An 18,539-nucleotide genomic window follows, 5' to 3' on the forward strand; every position below is an offset into this window, starting at 1 on the left:
CCCCCACGCTAAACGAAAGTGGGTCAGTTAATCTGTTTACATCTGGTTTGCAGAGGTGTCGCTGAGATGAAAGAAACTAAAGGTGGGTATTCATTTCCAGCAGTTTCTGTATTAATCATCGCCTTTCTACCTGACACTTGTAGGCCTAATGGGAACTTACGGTTATTGTCATAGGTTGTGGCATGGGGCCGGGGGGGAGGGGTGGGGAGGGGGATGAGGGCAGCAAGGGATGTGGCAACTGGGCAGATTAGCCCTTTTAACCTTGGTAAACCCTCCGGTTCCCAAGCCTACGTTTGGTTTTGGGGCTTTGTGTGTGTGTACAGGTACATCCTGTGTGTTCTTGCCACACACGTGGCTTTACTCTCAAGTACCGTGGGCTGGTACTCATCTGCCCCCCTGGCCTGCCCCCTCTTGCCGGGGTGACAGACTCTTAGGGAATCACCCAGGCCAAGTGGCACCAGGCTTTTCAGACCTCAGTCTTCGGCTTTCTGCTTTGTCGGGTTCTGTCCTTCCGCGTCCTTCCACCCCCGACCCGAAGACAGAGACACCACAGAGATGCTCTCGATCCGCACCCCCTTCCCCTCCCCTCAAAGGCCCTCCTAGCAACGGGGCAGCCTGACGTGGCCTCAGGCATTTGTAAATCCCTACTTGTCTCCTTGGTGAGTGGCCTGTAACCTTCGCTCCTGCCGGTTATATAACCATTGGTCAGCCAGTTCCCACGGCTCTTCTCTGACCCAGTTGCACCTCATAATGTAATGATTTCATAGGTTACGAGAGGTATAGCTGCCAGGTTGCTAGAGAAACCTTTGCTCTACTGACCTTCCCCCGCCCAGTAAAAAGTTTTTTTTTTTTTTTTTTAAAGTTAAATTAACTATTCAATGAAGGACTACGTAACCTTTAAGTATCATGTGCTCTTTCCCACTGGGGAGTGCTTGAGAAGTCTTCTACCTCAGACAAATTCAGTTTGTCTCCCAGGTTTTTTGTTTTGTTTGGGATTTTTATTTACATTTTCAGTCGAAATCATCCGGGAATGACCCCTTCGCTGTCCCTGCAGCGGCTGGAGGACTAACTTCCTCGTCCTGCCTGGACTCCTCAGGCTGGAAGGGAGCGACGAAGACCCGAGGGATTGAGAAGACAAAGGAAGGGGATGGCGGGTGTCAGAAGGCTGATTGATGAGCCTCAGGTCACGTTCAAAAAACTCTCCGTTAAGGATTAGGCTCTCAACCCAAGGGATGAGGCCACTGTATCTCAGGCTGCCCCTTGGTTCCCAAGTCATCGAGAATCCACGTTTACACAGAAATCATGTCCTACCATCAGTATCAACCCGTCTTTGCAGCCCAGAGCAAGACGAGCTGGACAGCCTGGAGGGGGCGCATCCTAAGGCAGCTTTCGGATGAGGAATGAAAATAGAGGATCTCGAACAGATCTAGGGAGAAGATGTATTTATGTACGGGTTCTTAGTCGCTCCCAGAGTCCTCGGGGGGGGGGTGGCTAGGGAGCCATGCCCAGGTCAGTGCAAGCAAGCACGATGACCAACACACTGCAGAACTATCACGCTCGGGACGGTTACTGCAGTTGCCAGCGATGGGCACTGGACACAGCAGCCTCTCCCCTTGACACCCTCATGGCTGAGCTGGGAACTCCATCTTGATGGCCCCATCACGGCTGCTAGAGAGGCCTTGCCTCCTACCCATACTCGTCAAGGGAGGCTTCCCCAAGTCCCCCAAGGAGGGGGTTTAGAGTCTGGGAAGTAAAAAAGAGGGACTGAATGTGTTCGCTAGGGCTGCCATGACAAAATAACACAGAATTGGGGGGGGCGGCGCTTACACGACAGAAATTGATTTTCTCACAGCTGTGAAGGCTGGAAGTCCAAGATCAAGGTGCCAGCAGGTGTGGTGCCTCCTTGGCTCGCAGAGGGCCGCCTTCTCTCTGGGTCCTCATGTGGCCCTTCCTCTTTTTTTTTTTTTTAAGATTTATTTATTTGAGAGAGAGAGTGAGAGAGCATGAGCGGGGTGAGGGTCAGAGGGAGAAGCGGGCTCCCTGTGGGGCTCGATCCCAGGACCTCGGGACCATGACCCGAGCTGAAGGCAGAAGCTCAAGCGACTGAGCCACCCAGGCGCCCCGTGGCCCTTCCTCTTATAAGGACACCCGTCAGATGGGACCAGTGCTCACCCGGATGGCCCCGTTTTACCTTAATTAACTCTTTAAATGCCGTATCTCCAAATACAGTCACATTCTGAGGTCCTGGGGGGGTTAGGGTTTGCGCATATAAATTTTGCCGGGGACACGATTCAGCCCACGACAGGGACAAAAGTTTATTCCCCAAACTCGAGGGAAATGAGTAAAATGGGGCCGTCGGAGTGAGCCCCGATCCCACTTACCTAAAGCCAGCCGCTTTCTCTCCCCTACCAGGTCGCTACCGAGGTCCCAGCATGCTCTGCGGCCGGCACTTTCCCAAATTAAAACACCTGGAGTTCTTAAGCCTCCTGCTCCAATATTCTTGATGAACTATTAAGACTCCAAACTGGCACGGCTAGTGGCACACTGTTCCGGTACAAGTATCAACTCATGCCCCAAGGTGGGTGTAAATATTTAGGAACATTTGACTATCAGGTTCCTCGAGATAAGCTCTGGAGACAATGATTCAGAAAGAGGCCCACCGCCCTTGAAAAGATCACAGTGTACATGCACCACTGTTCATCGAAAAAGGCCAGGGACAGATGTTAGGTTGTCATGATAGGAAATAGACTTTTTTCTTTCTGCAATGTACTTTTAGGTCAATGAGGAATATTAACCCAAGAGTTATCTAGCTCTCATTTTGCAAACTTCCATAATCCTGTTTTGTAAACTGATAGCCCTTCGTTCCCCTCCACCCCAATGCATGGCTGTTAGTAGAACTGACCTAGCTAAAACGCTGTTTGGAAAGAATGAAATGAGGTTATTTTGTTTATGAGCCCCCACATATATGCCTCTGGGTTCCATCTGATGGCCTCCTTCCTTCAGCCAAGTAGAAACGACGTTCTGTCCTTTAGCTGCCCAGCCTAGCAGTGGGAGAGGTCGGAAGAGGCAACCTGCTACCCCTGGCAATGGAGGGTTTTTGAATGGTGGAAGCCAAAAGGGGGAGAGGAGAGTCAGACTAGACTTAAAAAATGTGTCACCGTGGCTTCCTGAGTTCTGGTTTTTTAAAAAAAATTTTATTCTTGAAGTAGAGCTGACACACGATGTCGTATCAGTTTCGGGTGTACAATATGGTGATTGGACAATTCTATACATCGTGCAGTGCTCGCCACGCTAAGTGTGGTCTCCATCGCGGGTTTGGTTTGGTTTTGGCAAAGCTGAAATCTATGGGAATCATAATCTCAATGCAAATATATGTTGGAAAGCCATAATGAAACTCGTTGGAAGAATAAGGCACAGCCTGTTTGTGGGAGATGGTGGGCCAGGCAGAGAAGAATCAGGCGTGCAGTGTTCAGAGGCTACTGGGGGAAGAGGGGAGCTGAGACCAGAAGAACAGAACAGTGTCACAGAAGCCTCCAGAAAATCAGAGCTAAAGGAGCGAGGGAGGGAAACGGGTGGAAATACGACTATGGCTGCAAGACGGGAGGGCGCTCAAGTGTGGGGAGGCCAGCACAGAGACTACCAGAAAAAGACAGGGAGTAAACATCCACGTGGCTGTAGTCTACACCCTAGAGTCAGAGAAGGACAATTTCCAAGAAGGGCCCAGGTCAGAAGCTGGAGAGCAAATAGAGCACGATGGACGGCGGAGACCTGTCAGGGGGGCGAAAACTGTGTGCCCGGGTATATGGCTTGTAGCTGATTCTCAAAGGCAGAACAACTTAGATGCATTTTCTCTTTACACAGAATGGCCCCAGAGAGATTTGATGAGTATTTGTATTGCTTGTTTGCTAGACAATTCTACGCTGTAGCCCCACAGGCAGCATGCCAGGGAGACTAAGTCAGAGGGAGGTGTGGGGGGCAGTCCTCGAACTTCTCAAACTGAGGAAGTTGGGAGTTTGGGTCAAGTCCAAATTTAGCATATTGTCCTGATGTGCAGACCCACCACCGAGTCCCTGGAATATGACAGGCTCTCGTGTTTACCTTGGAGGCCTCAAACAATTGTAGCTTAGAACTTCCTGTTAAAGATGGTGGACTTCAGTGTGTAGCAAGTTCTTATACAGAGAATACACGAACGGACTTCATGGATTCAGAGGTCTGTAAACTGTATACACAGTGTATTTAAAATAGTGTGTGTGTGTGTGTGTGTGTGTGTGCATGCACATGCATGTGTATGCATGTGTCTTTTTCTAGAGAACAGATACAGAATGTTCCATGTTTGTGTGACACAATCATGGTGACAACCACCGAGGTATGGCAGTACAAAGAACGATGACATAAGGGTCAACCACCCGCTCAGATGACCAAAATGTCAGGACGAGATTGCTTTGGCCTGGAAGGTCTATCAAGCTTGTGCGCCTTCTCTGGAAGGGACGGTGAGAGCCAGGGCCATGTAACCGCATGGCACTGATGAATGTGAGGGCCCCTCTGCCCCCAGAGGCCGTACGTCGGAGCACAACACAGATGGCAGCTGGGACAGCCATTTGAGCAAGGCCTTACCCCCACGGAGGCTATCTTGCATACATCTACCGAGATTCACCCACAGGACCGGACGAAGCCAATGTTCGTTGTTCAGCTTAAAGCTCGCGTTCCATTTCCAGAGCGTACAGCATATATAGCTCAGTACAGATAAATTTTTACATAAATCCTAGGTTTGTATTAGCTTGTTTGTTTGAATACATTGGAAAGGCTCATACAATGGCAGTGACTGGGGACTTGCGCAACTTCTGCGATTTTCTCACGCGCCGCTCAAGTTCAGCCGTCCGGCTGGGCCCCCATGTGTGCCACGGCGCAGGGGCCAGGCAGAAGGAACAGGCTGGTCAGCGAGAGCCGGGGCTGGGCCCAGGCGGAGCCACGGGGAGAAATGAGAGCTCTGGAAGCAGACCAGCTGCCTCATTCATCTCTCCCTCCACCGCTCCATTGCTGTCTGCCTCTCAGGAAGGTCCTCAACCTCTCTGAGCCTCTCAGTTGGCTCTTCTATAAAATGAGGATGGTAATAGTATTTGCCTTATAGAGCTGTTGCTGACTGTTAGGGTACATCGTAAGCACTCAATATATATTAGCTGCTGCCAACTATGATTATTATTATTATTTATTATTATTAATCCTTATGTGGTGGTGGAGGAAGGAAACCTCTCTAGCTGGGAGCTCCTGGGCTGGGGACAAAATGTAAATCCATTTTGTCACGACCTCCGTGGCATGAATGGGATTCAATGGCTTAATTCCACTGAAATCCTAAGCTGGGGGGTGGGGGGGTGGATAATTTCAGCCTTGTGGTGTGAAGGGGTGGGTGTGGGGGGATGACCGGAAGCAGAAACATAGGAGATTGTGGTGTATCGTGTACATTTCAACAGCCTCTGAAAAGGCGGGTCAAAAAAAATCTCCAGAAGATCTCTGCTAAAGCACAGAGGACCTCAGAGCCCAAACCAGATAGCTAGACTCCTGGCGCTTCGCGTTTGCGCGTGAATTAGTTTTTAGGATTGCTCTTTTCCCTGAAAACGGCTATTGGCATCGGAGGTAAGCTCTGGGAGGGAGAAAGGAATAAGACCCAGAGCTGGGGGCGTGCTGGTAAAAAGGTAGCAAACAGCTCTCTGGGAGGGGAGCCCTAATTTCTAGCGTGGTGTAGATACTCCCACCCTGGCTGATTTCAGCCACCAACCTGACCTGTCACCGAACAGGGACTCAGAAAGAACGGCTCATTGGGGTGCCATTATGTAGCATTTCCACCCTACGGATGCAGTAGGACCTAAATAACTTCAAGAGCATAGATAAGAGTAAAAAGTAGTACAGTAATTAGGTCGTGATAAGCTTTGAGCATTTGTTACTTTGGTTTTGATGTCATTTATTGAATTGTAAGTTTATACAACTTATTTTTTTAAATAAAGGCCGTGTTTAACAACTGGCTTGTAAAGTTTCTGACATCGTAACCATTGGCTCTCATTCCTGCCAATTCCTCTCTCTCTTCCTCGAGTCCAAGCCCTGAGGGGGCTGCTGGGTCCTGTCTGTCATACTGGCAGCCCTGTGCTCTGCCAAGCTGAGTTGCTCACAGTATTCCTATTCCATATGCCTGGCCAGTCCTCTCTCTGGTAAGACCACCAGATTCTTTCACATGTTTCTTCCGCCCAGAATGTTCCTCAACCCCTTTCCATTCTTTCATCTGGAAAACTTCTTATCCTTCATGATTCAGCTCCCGCACCACCTCCTTCAGGAAGCCTTCCCTGAAGCCCTCCCCCAGTGAGATTAGGGGCCTTTCCTCTGAGGCATCACGATGCTCTGGGCGATGCTTGGTTTTCCTCCCTAGGTTGTGAGCCTCTCAAGGGCACGGATGGTGTTGTATTCCTCTCTGTAGCCCAATGCCTAGCATCTGTGTCCAGTAAACATTTGTTCCATTAATAAGTGAATGAGGTGGAGGTATTGATGCCCGTGTAGAGCCTGAACTAGAAATTGCCACTGTAGCTGAGCCCTCATTTTCCTGGCAGTTCCTATAGGTGGAAATGCCTCTGGCAAACACCCTCACATCTGAACTTTGAGGTAGATGTACCAGAGGACTCCTTTTCCACTTCATTTCTTTTTTGAACACGTGTTAAAGATTTTATTTAACTCATTAATTAATGAGGGAACCAGTAAGATGTTACAACCTGCTCCAAGGAAAATTCAAAGCACCCTTTTCCACTGTAAAGATTCCTTGTCTGTGGACCTACAGTCCTGTCTTGCTGAGGGCCAACAAAACCCTCCCCTTCGGGCATCTGGCCTCTGGCAGGAAGGACTGGGTGGACAGCCTTCTTGGTGAAGCTGTTTCCTTCAGGGGCTTTAAGAACATTGGGGAAAGATGGAGACAGCCCAGGCACTCGGTGAGATCATTGGACCTACGACGAACTGACCCTGAAGTTTGTTGCTTCTGGTCTTCCTATTAAATAAGATAGTAAATGTCTATTTGCGGGGGGGCGGGGGGTGTCAGGATATACGAAGCCTTTTGATGACCTGTCCTTTGAAAAGCAAGACCGAATATGTTTTGAGGGCCTGCTCCGGAAGGCCATATTTGGACAAATGTAAATGAGGAAACCATTAATCGCCTGCTGGATCGCAAACGCAATAAAGTGGCAGCGGCAAGATTCTAACCTAAATAGTCTGGCTCTAGAGTTTGTTTCTCCCAAGCAGCCGGTTGTGGGAAAGACAAGCTCCTTGGATGGAGACGCAATCTGCCGAGAAAAGGTGAGGCAGTGGGGGGCGGGGCGGGAGAACCAGAGAGAAACAACAATCCCCAAAGGGGCCTTACCAAATAGGCTGTAGCTGCTTTTACAAAGTTCTTTGTTCTTCCCAATGAAAGCTCCATCTCCAAGACACCCCCCATTGGAACATTCGAGGGGCGCAGAGGGGCAGCTGGGAGCTCCCCCTAGTGTGTAGTGTGCACCAAATAGGAGGCTCTACCTTGGCCGCGACCTCATGGAGAACAATACCAGCCGGAAGCAGGAAACTGAGCTAGACAATTTCTTAAGGCCTCTTCTGGCTCTGGGATGGATGACTCTAGAACTATGGGGTTTGTAGCATCTGAATTTTCTTATTCATTTTACCTTTCGAATCTCCAAATCTCGATTTGTCTTTCGGTGGCAGAAGGCTATTCAAGCAGCCACGGGTGTGGAGAGGGGGAGGGGCTAGCTGGGCAAGCCATGTTGACAATGGGGTGGTGGGGCCACCCCTGAGTTTGTAGCCACTAGGGAGACACGCCTTCATGGAGGAGGGCTCCAAAGACGGAAGGGGCAAGTCTTTGGGGGACTAGAATTAGAAAGAACACGTTAGAACCCAGGAATCAAGGGCAGCCACCCTCCTCCCTGTGGCTCAGAGAGAAAGCAACTTGTGGAAGGCCACGAAGCTAGGAAGCAGGGAGGCTGGGCTCGGAATCCAGGCTGTCTGACCCCACAGTGTCCTCTGCAGTAACAATAGCACCTGCCTCGGGACTAAATCAGATCATGCTGCGCACAGTGCCCAGCACGTAGTGCACGTTCAATACTGCTGGTGCGGCTCTCTTGCTGGCATCATTACTGGAAGTTCCCCACGGGGTGTCCGCAAGCTGAGTCGCTCTCCCGGGTCCATGCCACTGCATGATGGGTGACTCATAGTAGCCCTTAAGGGTGTGGGCTCTGGAATCAGACCGCCCCGGGTTTTCATCGGTAGGACCGTAGGCAAGTCACATAACCACCCTGTGCCACACTTCACTCACCTGGGGATAGAGATCTACTTTGTAGATTAACGTGGGGATCGAATGAGAAGCTAAATGCTTAAAAAAACAAAAACAAAAACAAAAACAAAAACCCTAGAAAAGAGCCCGGCATGCAGTGACCATTCAATGGACATTCGCTGGGCCCGGGGATGCCTCAGGGTATAAGAACAGGACTCCTCTGTTTCCGGAACACACGACCGCAGTTTGGGTTTGGGCATAAACGGCGTCCCCGATCGGGCTGGAAGACCAAACCCAGTAATGTGAGAAGAGAAGACATGAAGTTGTGCCCAGGAGGAGGAGACTTCCGTCGTTCAGACTTCAGGAGCCACTCCAGTTGTCCCGGTTAACCATGTCCAAGTGAACTCATCCCCGTGGACAGCCCAAGCAGAAGGGCCTGACGCCACGTGTGGGCAGTGTCCGCCGTCACCCCTGGTCCCCTTGTGAAAGAGCTCGTTTGGCCTTGCGGGAGGAGCACGTGGCCCTGAGAATGTAGCTGTTCGCTGGGGGTGGCGACAGGTATCTCGATGGGCCAAAGGGGCCGTGATCTCCCCTGCCCCACCCCGACTCTGCTGAATATTCCCATATCTCTAAAATGCAAGCAGCAAGTTTAGCGCAAAACCGGACTTCGGGTGAGTGGGTTATTTCAGGACTTTATTTGTTGCACTTCGTGGCATCCAGAAATGGCTAATAGGGCCTCCCTGGAAGCTAGGCAGCACTCTGCAGGGAGGGTTGGGGCCAGCACTTCCGTAAGTGGAGGAAAGGGTTTTTCGGGGCTTTCTAACGTAACAATGCTATTTGCTAGTACATGTGTATCAAAGTGGGCAGTAAACATGGACGGCTGGGCAATGGCAGGATAGGTTGGAAAGGGAAAGGCAGCCACAGAAAACCGGAAAGGGTGGGAGAAGGGGGCTCAGAGATCCAGAGGCAGGGCTCCTCGGGGCCTGCACTCTCCTGCCTTGACCAGGGCATGCCTTCACATTGGGCTGAATGTGGACAAGGCCAGCTGGGAAATTTCTGCATTATTTGGAAGAAGCCAACATTGGGAGTACTGACACGGGCCCCTTTCCCGTCCCACCTCAGCTCCTCCTGGGAGTGATGAAATCATCGGAGAGAGGAAGGGAAAGTGGAAGTATCTGGTAGGCTGTGGGTCTAGGGCATTTGTTCTTTCCTTCTCTTGCTCTGATCTCATTTGGCGCCTGGGGGAGTTCCTTCCAGGGAGGCATCTTTGGCCCTAGAGAACTCACAGAAGCGGAGCCAGAGTGGATCCCAGAGGAGAGGAAGCAGAAACTGTTGGCTTTGGCTTTGCTCAAGGCCTGGAGGGCAATTGCAAACAAGACCTTCTTTTTGGATGACCCAGAGCAGTTCTCCAGAGAGCGTTAGGCAGGCATTCTGGGCCAGACTGCCTGGGAGGGAAGACTGCGCCTTTGGCCGGGGTGTACTCGATCTCCTGACCACCAGAGAGTGGTGGACTGGGCACAGAAGTCCAGCAGAGCCAAGCGTTTCCTCTGGGATCTACTTGGTCAGGAGCTCTCATTTTTCTCAATTACCCAAAAGACCCTGTTACACAAAGGTCAAGCCAAGTGGGATTTGCTATCATTTTAATTTGTCCCACTCCACTTGTATTTTGTTTTCCAGGGGCAAGACAGAACTTGTGTAAGGTCGTCGATGGCAGGAGACTTAGAACTGGTGCTGAAAAGGAGATGTTGCTGAATCGCTCTTGCTGAACTCAGCTCAGTCAGTATTGCTCACTGTTCCAGCTCAGTTTTACCAGTTTTCCTGTCCAAAGGTTCGCACTGTGGGCCTTAGCTTTAGCCTATTGTGGAGAAACGTTTTGACGCAAATAAAAACATGTAACTTGCTTTTCACAAACATTTTATATTGGCAAAGAAAACAGTAGGTAGTGTATTCTGCTTTAAGCAAACCCAACATATGAACGGATTTACAAACTAGGGGTGGATTATTGGCAAAACACTTCAACGTAAGTCTTTAAATAACAAGATTTTTTTAAAAAACAATTTATGCATTTTTAAAAAACGATTTATGGCCAGGTTTTCAGAACACATCAGTCACATTAACTAGCTCACGCCGGCCTCACTGTCAGATACATGACAGCTTACTGTCTGAGTGCAGGTCTACTTCCTTGAAAGATCTTCTGGTCAAATGTATTATAAGCAACAGGAACAAGAACAAAATAGATGGTCCAATAGCTTTCCATTCTATTCAGCTTCCAACAAAATGATAACTTATTTAGGTAATTCTCACCCTAGGGTTATGGGTAGAGCTTTGTTAGATATAAAGTGAGACGACAGGAAACATTTTTAAAGAATGAACAGCTTTCACAGCAACTGTCTATATCAATCACATTGTTATTACAACATAGATGAGCTGAAACAGCATTTTTTACAGATTTGGAAGAAAGAAACCCCTAAAGAGAAACCAAGCATATAGAGGTAGTTGAATAGCAACGGGGGAGGGGGGGAGCATTATCTTAATTCCCCTTTAAGTTTATTACAGTGCGAAAGTAAAATGGCTGCTGAACAAACAAGTGGACTCACAAACACACGGACACATTTGCCACTGTTTGAGTGGCCTGCTTGATATTTTAATCCTGGCATGACTGAGGACTGCCTGAAATGATGGAACTAGTTTATCTAAGATAAGCCTATGATGCCACATTGACCTATTTGCTCTCCTTTTATTTTGTTGTTTATTGTTGTTGCTTTGACAATAGATAAATGTTAGGCAATTTTTAATATGACACAAGCTACAGCATTGCTTTGTAAACTTCTGTTAATCACATTTGCTGCGACAAATTTTTAACTGCTACAGTCATGAAGCAAAAGCTTTAAAAGGACACCAGGAACAGAGATTAGAGGCACTTCTCTCTCAAGGTTAACTTAGCACATTGAAAAATAACCATTTGTAAGTGAAAACAACTTCATTTCACCTCTGGATGTGCACCACCCAGATTATTAAACAGTTGAACAGTGGGAGCTATCCGTCTAAGAGGAACTGAATGCATATATTTTACATGACTCCTTTTCATTTTTTCCTCTCTGCACTCAGGAAGGGCCACAAACTGTAGCCCATGCAGCTGGCTGCTTTTCAGAACTGCTTTCAATCCTAAATCAAAACCTCATCCCTCAAGCCCCAGATGGGCTGAAAAATCTGTCTTTTTCCATTATTTGGGCTGCCTTCCATTTGCATCTTTATTATACACCTCTGCTATGATTTTGCCTCGATAAACAGAAATGGATGCAAAGTCAACATGTTGGGAACTCAAGAACTGAGTCCTCGAATGAAGTTCCCAACTTGGAAATGGGAGTTGGCAGGGGGGACACAGTCCCCGACGGATTCTGGTCCATCAACAGCATGCCATCTGTTGACAGTTAAGAGACCTCTGGGTGCTGTGAACCAGCCTCAGGAGCTCCACTGCTCTGACGGCCAGTCACAGGGGATTATCTGAGCCCAGGCCAGCCCCACAGGCAGAGCTGGAAACGCCATGGGGCTAGAAGCAGTCAGCCTTCAGAAAAGGCAAATTCTCAAAATAGTCAGTTCTCTGTCCCATTAAGTCAGGGGCAGGCACACTTTTCTCCAAGTTGCCTATAGAAAATTAGTTTATCATTTCTCATTTTCTACATTTTGCTGGTTATTAGCTAGCAGCAGTAGTACAGTACAAAGCAGAAAGGCATAATATCTGCTTGGTACCTAATATATATATATATATATATATATATGCACACATATATACATATATACACACATATACACACACACACAGAGAAAATAATCTAGGTATAATCTAGGTTATAATAAGAAAATTAACCAAATAAATGGCACAATCTACCAAGGGGGAAGTCTTATACTTCTGGCCTAGATTTAGCCTTACGTCTTTTCTCTGTACATTCTTCATACTCAAGCTTGGCAGCAAAATCAATTTATAAGTGGTGAAAATGGTCATGTTCAAATGACTACCCCATTCAAGTACATCCCAAAGAAAGCCAAGGCTTTATCAGCCTTGCATCTTGCCTCCAACCACTGCTGAAACAAAAGAAAACAACCCAAATGTGTATTTAGGCTACTGAGAGTACAATGCAATTCTGCCCAGCCAAGATCTATGTTTGCTGGAGTTAGATACTCATTTATCAACATGAAATATTCTGTAATGTAGAATTTCACTTTGAAAAAATCAAACTTCCCTTTCTACCTAGATTAAGTGAAGATGTGTGAGGTAACTGAATTTTACTTAACCCTCCACTGCCATTTGAATTGTGAGCTTCTGGGGCTCACTTTTGTGACTCGGTTGCCATGCCTATCTAATAAAATGATGTGTAACATAAACTGTTTAAAATGTTAAAAATCTGCAAAGTAAGGGGTTCAAAATCAAGCTTGGCTATTAACTGGCTGTGTTACCTGGGCAAAATGTCTAACATTGCAGGACCTCAGCCTTCTCATCTATAACATGGGGATGGTAACTGATCTCACAGGGTTTGATGTGGAAAATAAGTGATTCCACGGACTCATGTATGTTCATGGAATGAACATGGAATCCCCTGGCTCAGTGCCCGGCACACAGTAGGTTCGCAAAAGATTTCTGTTGCGGCAGCAAAAAGAAATCCCGTGAACTAATAAGCACAAAAGTCAGATTATAAAACTTGTTCACTCTGGCATGGCCAAGGTTTTTAATACTTTTTGGAGAACAAGATGAGCTGGTTATTCTAATGGAGCTAGAACTTAAGGCTTCCATTGTATCAGAAATTTCAGACCTCCAAAGAGCACTACTTTTTAGTCCTATTGAAATACGGAAAAATGTACTGGCCCAGAAGTCTCCCTTGTCTCTGACCCTCATTTGTTTTCTAGTCTTTTCATTTTCCCAAACAGACTTGGCTCCAAAAGGAATTAACCGTAAAGCGTCAAGTTATGGTCCGAAAATCAGTGGTGTGGATCCCCCCAACTACATTTAAAGGGGTAGATATGGGTACTGTGTGTAAAGCGTTTTATGCAAATGTGGGCCCCTGATGATATTCTGTAACTATGAATAACCTAATCAAAACTATTATTTTTCGAACGTCTCCTAGGTGCTAGGCACTCTGCTAAGTGATTTACATATATACTACCTTATATAACGTTCATAGCAACCCTATATGTGGCACTGATCACTACCATTTGCGAGATGAGGAGCCTGGGGCCCAGAAAGAGTTAAATCATAAAACAAAAACATCTACCAAGAGGAGATGCTTATGACAATTTCTTTGCTGCACTTACACTAGATGACAGGAAAATATTTTACTAGGACTGTGCTACGACCTCATGGTTGGGCACCAAGTGGGAGGGGGAGCCTTTAATTTCCTGCTCCCTGAGCCTTGCAGAATTTGCTTGGGCAATAACCATGCCTATACTTCCATTCTTCACTAGCCTAGTCTGGCTGCAAACATCAAGCCTGGTAACATAATGCTCTGACAAAATAGCATCCATTTAGCCAAGTGCAGAAAAGATCGGAGGGCGCCTGGGTGGCTCAGTTGGTTAAGCAACTGCCTTCAGCTCAGGTCATGATCCCAGGGTCCTGGGATCGAGCCCCGCATCGGGCTCCCTGCTCGGCGGGAAGCCTGCTTCTCCCTCTCCCACTCCCCCTGCTTGTGTTCCTGCTCCTGCTGTCTCTCTCTCTGTCAAATAAATAAATAAAATCTTAAAGAAAAAAAAAAAAAGAAAAGATCATTTGGTTTCTGCTTATGTGAATCTCTTTTCTGTTGCCTGGATCATCTCATTCTCCCTTCTCTGTTTCTGGACAGAGGTGGTGATGGAAGAAGTCAGGTTGGTTACTTGAGGCACTAACCTCTCCTGGACGGGGTGGATGGGCCGCACTGTGTTCGTCCAGCATCATGTGGGGGGTGATGTGCACGACGGTGCGAATGGCAGGACTCACTTCTTGCCTATCCTAATCTCTTCACCCCGTCATTGTGACACCCCATCCTCACAGCATTTTTCAGGTTCTCCTGGCACTAAAATAATCACACTAGCTTAGTACTAAGCAGGCTAAACAGGAGCTCCCTCTTCCCTTCTTACCCACTATTCTTCCCCTATATTGAAATCTTTGACCTATGGCATTTGGGAGGGAAGGCAGTGCTTAGATAAAATCATGGATTCATTGTTTCCTTTAAAGAGATTTACAAACCAAAAAGACAGTTTGTCTGTTTTTTTTTCTTTAAGTGTTCTACTTTTTCTACTGGCTTCTTTGCACTTTTAATAACAAACAGCCCTTCTTGACACGTTTCCACACATGCTAGCCAGGTCGTGATCTTCAGAACCCTGAGAAGAGGTGGGGTATGGAGGCTATGATATGTCAAACTGAAAACCATTCCCTCTGAAGGGTTAAAAATCATCCTGCCTCAAAATCCCACTCTTAACTGCACTGGGGAGAAACGATATACACTTGTAATTAGATTGTTAAGATAAATGCCTATAACAGATTGTACCAAAAGACGCCCCTCTGATTCATTTCTTCATTGAAGGAAAATCATTCCTTCAGCCCTGCTCTGTATAACACATAGAAAATGGAGTATTTTACCTTACCCTGGCTTATTCCATAATGTATGCCAAATCCCTTGCGTATCTTATATTGTTGAATTCAGACTGAAAGCCAAATGGAACCTGTGAAGATCAGCAGTCTCAGCGTGACTCTGAACTTCCTTTAAGCATCCAATGGGGTAGATACGAACATGGTTCGAGAGCTGGTTCGAGAAACATAGTAAAGTGTGATTAAAGCAAAAATGGCACATTTCTAGTACTGTTACTTCCCCCTAGGTACATGGTAAACCACGTTAATAAATAAAGCAACTGGCATTTCAGTAACATACACTTAAATAGTTACAAACATACATGTAGAAAAAAAGGATACAGTAGTGCAAAAAAATAAATTATTAAAACAGAATGTAGGATGAACATTATTTTACACAATACTGTATAAAACCTGAACCATTTGGAATGAGAACTCAAGTCAGTGAAATAACACAGCAACATTATTAGCATCTGTGCTTCACATTTCAACCACACACTTAACTATGCAAGAAAGAAAATTAAAGCAAAACCACTTTAAACTTTCAGGAAAGTTTATGTCGAAATCAAATTAATTTTTTTCTTCTGGGCTTTTAAACACCTCTGCTGAGCATGTAGTTGTGCAGCATGTCAAGAAGCATCTTAAGACAGAAAGTTTCAAACAGGTCCCATGCTTTTGGTCTTTCTACACATTTTCTCTCTGTGATCAACAGCAGGGAAAGGCCTGTTTGATACTTCCTTCTGTTAAGATGTTATTGCAATTAGATATATTTACAAGATGACTCCCCCAGGGGCGGTGGGGAGGGTGGCGGCTCCTCTTCGGCAACCCGCTCTCACTAGTTTTGGTTTCGGGATATAAAGGCCAGCACTCTCCGAATACCGTTCAGTCTGTCCTTTAAGGACCTCATTGCAAGGAATGGGAGCTGAGCTCGGCTTTCCAGTGGAAGAACCGCTAACGTCCACCAGCACCAGGCTGGACCATTTGGGTTAACCTACAACAGAGAAACACAACAGGTTCATCCTATTCCCACAGAAGGGAGATCAAGCTGCAGGTTTCCCAAGCCACAAGGTAAACGTCCCAGGTGGAGCTGCTTCTGTGTACGGCAGACGCTGCTAATTACCCCCAGGTCTACTTCCCCTTATCTGAGCCGGGCATGTAGCCACCCAGAAAACAGGCTGCGTTGCAGCAAGGGGAGTCCACAAGACAGAGTTCTGGCTAAGGAGATATAAAGGGAAGTTCTACGTGTAACTTCTGGGTCATGCGCCAGGAACAGGGCGTGTGCCCTCTGCCTTACTCTTGCTCTCTTCTCCCCAGCTAGAGCGTGAACATGGTGATGATCAGCCTTCTTCTATCCGGAAGACGGGGCAACATTCTAAGGATGGTAGAGCTTTGTGAGGAAGGAGACTGGATCCCTGAATGATCTCATGGAACAGAGCTGCCTTAGCCCTCTAATAATGTGGTTCAAGCTACAGTTATTTTTAGCAGTTGTCAAAGCAAACCAATCAATATCCTAACAGATACCCTATACCTGCTAGCCAGTGTGATTCTGTGAGCTAGAATATCCGCTACTCAGTCTGTTCCATTTCGAAGATTCTGTTTAGGTTCTTTGGACTGACACATACCACATGTGGGCATTCAATTCCCATGATCCCTTGGGCTCGGCATGTCTCTTAACTCCCTTTATTTCTCTGCTTCTGGTTGAAGGCAATATAGTCCACATATGCCATGTACATATGGCCACAGCGAGCTTCTCCTCGGAAACCGAAGCCTATGATCCACAGCCCCAAAGCACAGCAATCCCACTTGGCAAAAATTCCAATTAGAGAACACATTCACATTAGAAATGTATTTGGTCCCCAGGTTTCCTTTTTAATAAAGACCTTTCCCGTCCCACATGACACCTTCACCGAAATTCTGTTTGTGAGCAGCTTCTCAGGCACATGTTTTAGACACTGGCGACTTATTTCCTACAAAGCCTGAAATGAGCTCTCGGCTCACAACTTTCAGAAGATTGGTTTAGGACTATACAGAACCCCATTCTGGTCAGACCACCTACATATGGGACTATTTGCCTCCAAATTGGTTTGCCTGATTCTCCTCAAACCCTGCTGCCTTCTTGGCTTCTCTGTGCCTGATAGCTTCATTTGAATTCTTTTTTGTCCCTCACTGTGAGCTGTAACAGGCTCTCCCTCCTATTTTTAGTTCTGAATATGAAATTGACACATTCTAAACTTTCTTTCCCAGGGCCATTAACAAAGATATTTAAGCTGATGTTAATACTTGCGGCTGTTTCTGAGAAATCTCCTCCCGAGACTTAGAACATTCTTATTAATGGGACCACTGGGGCTGCAGCCCTGACTGGATCAAACTGGATGATTGTGTTGTTGTTGTTGTTGTTGCTGCTGCTGCTGCTGCCAAAGCAACATGATAACAGTTCTAATAAGAAAGGAAATGAACCCAAGATTTCAGCTTTCTGTGTCATCGAGCCCTTATGAATCATTCTGTGGCATCTGTGTTTTCTCTTGTGGAAGATGCTGTATCATTGCTGATTGCTACCTTCTGCCTGACTGAGGGAGAATGCTTTCCAGAAGGTGAAGGGGAACATTACACTTGATCATGAGCTTGCTCAGAGCTCTGATGTAGTCCTGAGTCACAGTGGCCCAGAGCCAGGAGCTGGGTCACTGGGAAGCACTGACTGGCCATTCTCCCTTCAACATTCACGATGCCTTTGCATGGGGGGAAAGAGCCACCTTTGTGGTCTGGAGAAAGTGAGACATTTCAGCCCATTAGGGAACAGACTGGTGTTTTACAACCCCAGATGCAAGAAGAAGCAGGGACTTTGGAGACCTCCTCATCCACCTCCCTCATTGCAGAGCTGGGAGAAAGGTTGAGAAAGGAGAAGTGATTTACCCAAGGTCACACAGCTGGAGTGGTAAGGACCAGTCTCCTGGCAGGGAAATCAGAACATGCATATTCTGTTTTACTATTGTGACAGAGTCAGGAATGAGTGAAAGTAAAGAATCAAAGAAGTCAGGGAGGTGATGAGGTAGGGGAGCCAGCTCAGAATGTAGGAGAGGTGATCGGGGGCAAGTATTTGACTAGGTTGTCTCCAGCCTTGTCCTAGAGAGAGAGTATTGTCTGGTTTATACCAGGCAGGCAAAGCTTGGTGAAACTTATCTCCACTTTCCTGAAGAGCTTCTGATCTGCAGCTTGATCTCTCAAGTGGACCTGTCCCCCCAGGAAACAGACTGATCCAGTAGAACCTAATGAACTGCTTTCTAGTATAATTCAGCCAAGGGTAAATTTAAAGATTCGGTCTATTTGCTCAGGAACTGCTCACCCCTGATGAGAACAATGACAAGGGTCTAGACCTACAAGGCTAAGCAGGGAGGGACCCAGGTGTGACAAGATTCTGGGGTCTTGCAGTTGGAATCCTGTAAGGTAGCTGGGTCCCATCTCCTAGCTCCTGCAGCAATGGGAGAGAGGGTTATGAAGTTCCCCAGAAATGGAAAGCTTTGGTCTCAGCTCCCAGGATACCCTTCTCTTAAGCTTGGCCTTTATGTGAATCATGTCACTCCCACACATTACCGTGGTGTGAAACTGGACTCCTACTGAAGGTTCTTCTGTTGATGGCATCTGTGTTCCCAATCTCTC

General features: G+C 47.0%; 1 protein-coding gene across 1 annotated transcript in view; it reads right to left on the reverse strand.

Annotated features, from left to right (window-relative positions):
• Positions 1–10,027: 10,027 nt before the first annotated feature.
• The window catches only part of LONRF3 (LON peptidase N-terminal domain and ring finger 3), a 40,558-nt gene continuing 32,046 nt past the window's right edge, over positions 10,028–18,539 (reverse strand). Inside the window, exon 14 of the mRNA XM_027607624.2 lies at positions 10,028–15,876. Coding sequence (XP_027463425.2) covers positions 15,721–15,876 — 156 coding nt within the window. The 3' untranslated portion in view covers positions 10,028–15,720. The remainder of the gene's footprint in view (positions 15,877–18,539) is intronic.

This window comes from Zalophus californianus, chromosome X (assembly GCF_009762305.2).
Source record: "Zalophus californianus isolate mZalCal1 chromosome X, mZalCal1.pri.v2, whole genome shotgun sequence".
Taxonomy (NCBI): Eukaryota; Metazoa; Chordata; class Mammalia; order Carnivora; family Otariidae; genus Zalophus; species Zalophus californianus.